Source organism: Emiliania huxleyi (genome assembly GCF_000372725.1).
Source record: "Emiliania huxleyi CCMP1516 chromosome Unknown EMIHUscaffold_1522, whole genome shotgun sequence".
Lineage (NCBI taxonomy): Eukaryota > Haptophyta > Isochrysidales > Noelaerhabdaceae > Emiliania > Emiliania huxleyi.
This window is the reverse complement of record NW_005201066.1, coordinates 3,662-6,261: the sequence shown is the minus strand read 5'-3', so window position 1 is coordinate 6,261 and position 2,600 is coordinate 3,662. Positions and strand designations below refer to the sequence as shown.

The 2,600-nt window shown below is 63.8% G+C and overlaps 1 protein-coding gene across 1 annotated transcript; it reads right to left on the bottom strand.

The window, feature by feature from the left end:
• Positions 1-1,056: 1,056 nt before the first annotated feature.
• On the bottom strand, positions 1,057-1,593 carry EMIHUDRAFT_59129 (hypothetical protein; the record flags this gene model as incomplete). Its single annotated transcript, XM_005786272.1, has 1 exon — positions 1,057-1,593. A coding segment is annotated over one exon (537 nt), but the record flags the coding sequence as incomplete, so codon positions are not given.
• Positions 1,594-2,600: the final 1,007 nt, after the last annotated feature.

Here is a 2,600-nt window from a genome sequence, read left to right as displayed (position 1 = left end):
AAGGACGAGGACGGCGGATCGGACGGCGGGGAGAGCGAGGCGGACGAGGACGAGGCGGAGCTCGCCGATGTCGACGAGGCGGCGGGCGAGGAGGAGGGCGAGGAGTTTTGCTAGGAGGAGGCGGAGGACGGCATGGAGGATTCAGAGGACGAGGACGAGGACGACACCGCCGTGCGCATGCAGGCATGCGGCGAGGCTCCGGCAATGCCCCCGAAGGGCTACGTCTATGCGGCGACGTGCCCGCCGCTGGCGAACGACGACGAGCAGCGCGCGCTGTGCCGGCGCAAGATCCTCGCCGCGCACCTCCTCGACGGCGCCACCGGCTGGTACGTTGGCACCGTGCAGCACTTCGGCGTGGGCTCCTCGTGGCGTCAGCCTGACGCGACGCACATCGTCATCTACTCCCAGAAAGAGACGGGCACCAAGCACCTCGCGGGCCGTGTCGCGTGCAAGCTAGCCGCCGACAACTATGGCGCGAGCGAGTGGTGGCTCCTGCTGGAGCCGGCGCCAGAGAGCTGAGCATGAGGGACTTGACGTGTTGCGTCACTGTTCACGCAAAGACACAACCCCGGGCCCAAGACTCACACTGTTCACACTATAGAGAGGGTGTAAATTGCGTTTCACCATGACTGTAGACTGAGAAGAAAGTGAAAGAACGACCTCTCTCTAAAAAGTCGTATGATTTCTAAAAATTTCTTCGCGCCTGCGGCGCGGCAGAGTAGAGAAATCGGGCCGGCCTCGTGCCAGCAGCCGATTTCTATTTCGGCCAGGGAAATCAGCCAAATTTCCAGCAGCCAATTTCTAAACACCGATTTCTAAGGCAAGAGCACGCACTGTACCACCCCTTGACCTTCTTACGTGTATATACAGCAGACGCACACGCACCGCATGAAGATGATGTGTCTTGACTCAGACTCAGTCGACCGCCTCCGGCTTGACCTCCTGCTTGACTGCGGTCGGCTCGCTGGGCGGCGCGTCCTCGCCGGGCAGCTCCTCCCCGCCCGCCTCGCAGTGGCGCAGCGTCTCGCGGAGCGTCTTGACGTCGTTCTTGTAAACCTTTCCGTGCTTCACCAGGAGCACGTGCAGCGCGTACTTGATCTCGTCCGGCACCTTCGCGTTGAGGTGCTCGTACGTCTGATCGCGCGTCGCGGCCTTTGGCACCCAGTTCAGCGCGAGCGCGATCTTCCACACGTGGGTGTCGACGGGGAAGTCGAACCGCTTCAGGCAAAACATGAGGACGCAGGAGATGGTCTTCGCGCCGACGCCCTTGTACGAGCCGAGCACGCGCTTCACCGCCTCGTCGGACGCCTCGCGCAGGTGCTCGAGCGAGCACTCCCCTCGCTCGTCATGCAGGAGCTGGAGGATGGCCTGCACCCGCGCAGTCTTTGTCTCGGCGAGGCCGCAGCTCTTGATCACCGCCTCGATGGCCGCCGGCGGGGACGTGCGAACCATCTCCCACGTCGGGAAGGCCTGCTTGAGGGCGGCGAAGCTGCGGTGCGACTGGACGTCCGTCGTGTTCTGCGACAGGATCGTACCGACGAGGGCGTCGAGCACGAGGTGTCGCGAGCCGCAGCCGCCCTCCTCCTGCTTTGGCTTGCTGAGCTCCTCGATCACCTCCGGGTGGAGCAGCGACAGCGCTTGGTGCACGGCGCGTGCCTCCGCCTCGGACGGCGAACGGTGCGTTGGGAAGGGTCCGGTGGCAGATGGCGGCGATGCGGCCTGCTTCCTGCGGCTCTTGTTCGAGCGCTTGGTCGCGACTGCAGCTTCGTCGGCCACGCTTTCGGGCTTGACGACCACGGATTCGGTGGCGCGGGCACGCTTCCTCGGCATGTCGCTGGAGGCGGTGGGGGAGGGGGGCAGCAGGACGCTCCAGGAGCGGGCGGTGCAGGAGGCGAAGGTGTGGCAATACTCACCAAAGTGATCGCCATAAATAAAACGGACACCTCTACTAGGAGATGGGTAAAAAGGAACAGGTCCCCGCCCTGCGGTCTTTGTGCAGGGTTCTTTGTGGGTGTGGTCGGCGACTAGCCGGGGTCGTCCTCCCGATGGGGGACTAGCACTAGCCGTCTTCCACATGGTCCCTCGGGTCCCTGCTGCTCCTAATCTCGTCGTACATCCTCCTGCTGATCTCCGCAACATCCTGCTCCCTCCCTCGTCTCGCCCTGCGCGTCTGCTCCGCCTCCCCGTCGTCCGCCCTGCGTCGTCTGGTGACGGGTCCTCCATAGTCGGTTGAGGTCGCCGCCCTCCTCGACCTCGTGCCTCTTCCCAACGTTCCCTCGGCGGCCGATGCCGTCTGCTCCGGCTCCCCAGTCCCCGGGTCTGCCCTGCCCTCGTCTGCGCTAGCTTCTGTTTCGTCATCACTGATGTCCGTCCTCTTCTTTCTCCTCTTGTTGTATGCTTTGTACATCGCGTCGATTCCTTTTCGCGTGAGCACCAGCCTGAAGCCCGCCCAGCAGCTGAACCGCTCCCTAAGTCGAAGGAGCATCATCAGTCTCACCCACTTCGCTCGCTGCCGACTGTCTCCGCTCCCTCCCGCTTGGGCCGCCGTCGCGTCCCTCGTTCGTCCCACTGGCTGTTGGCCTGTCCCCTCGTTACCTCTG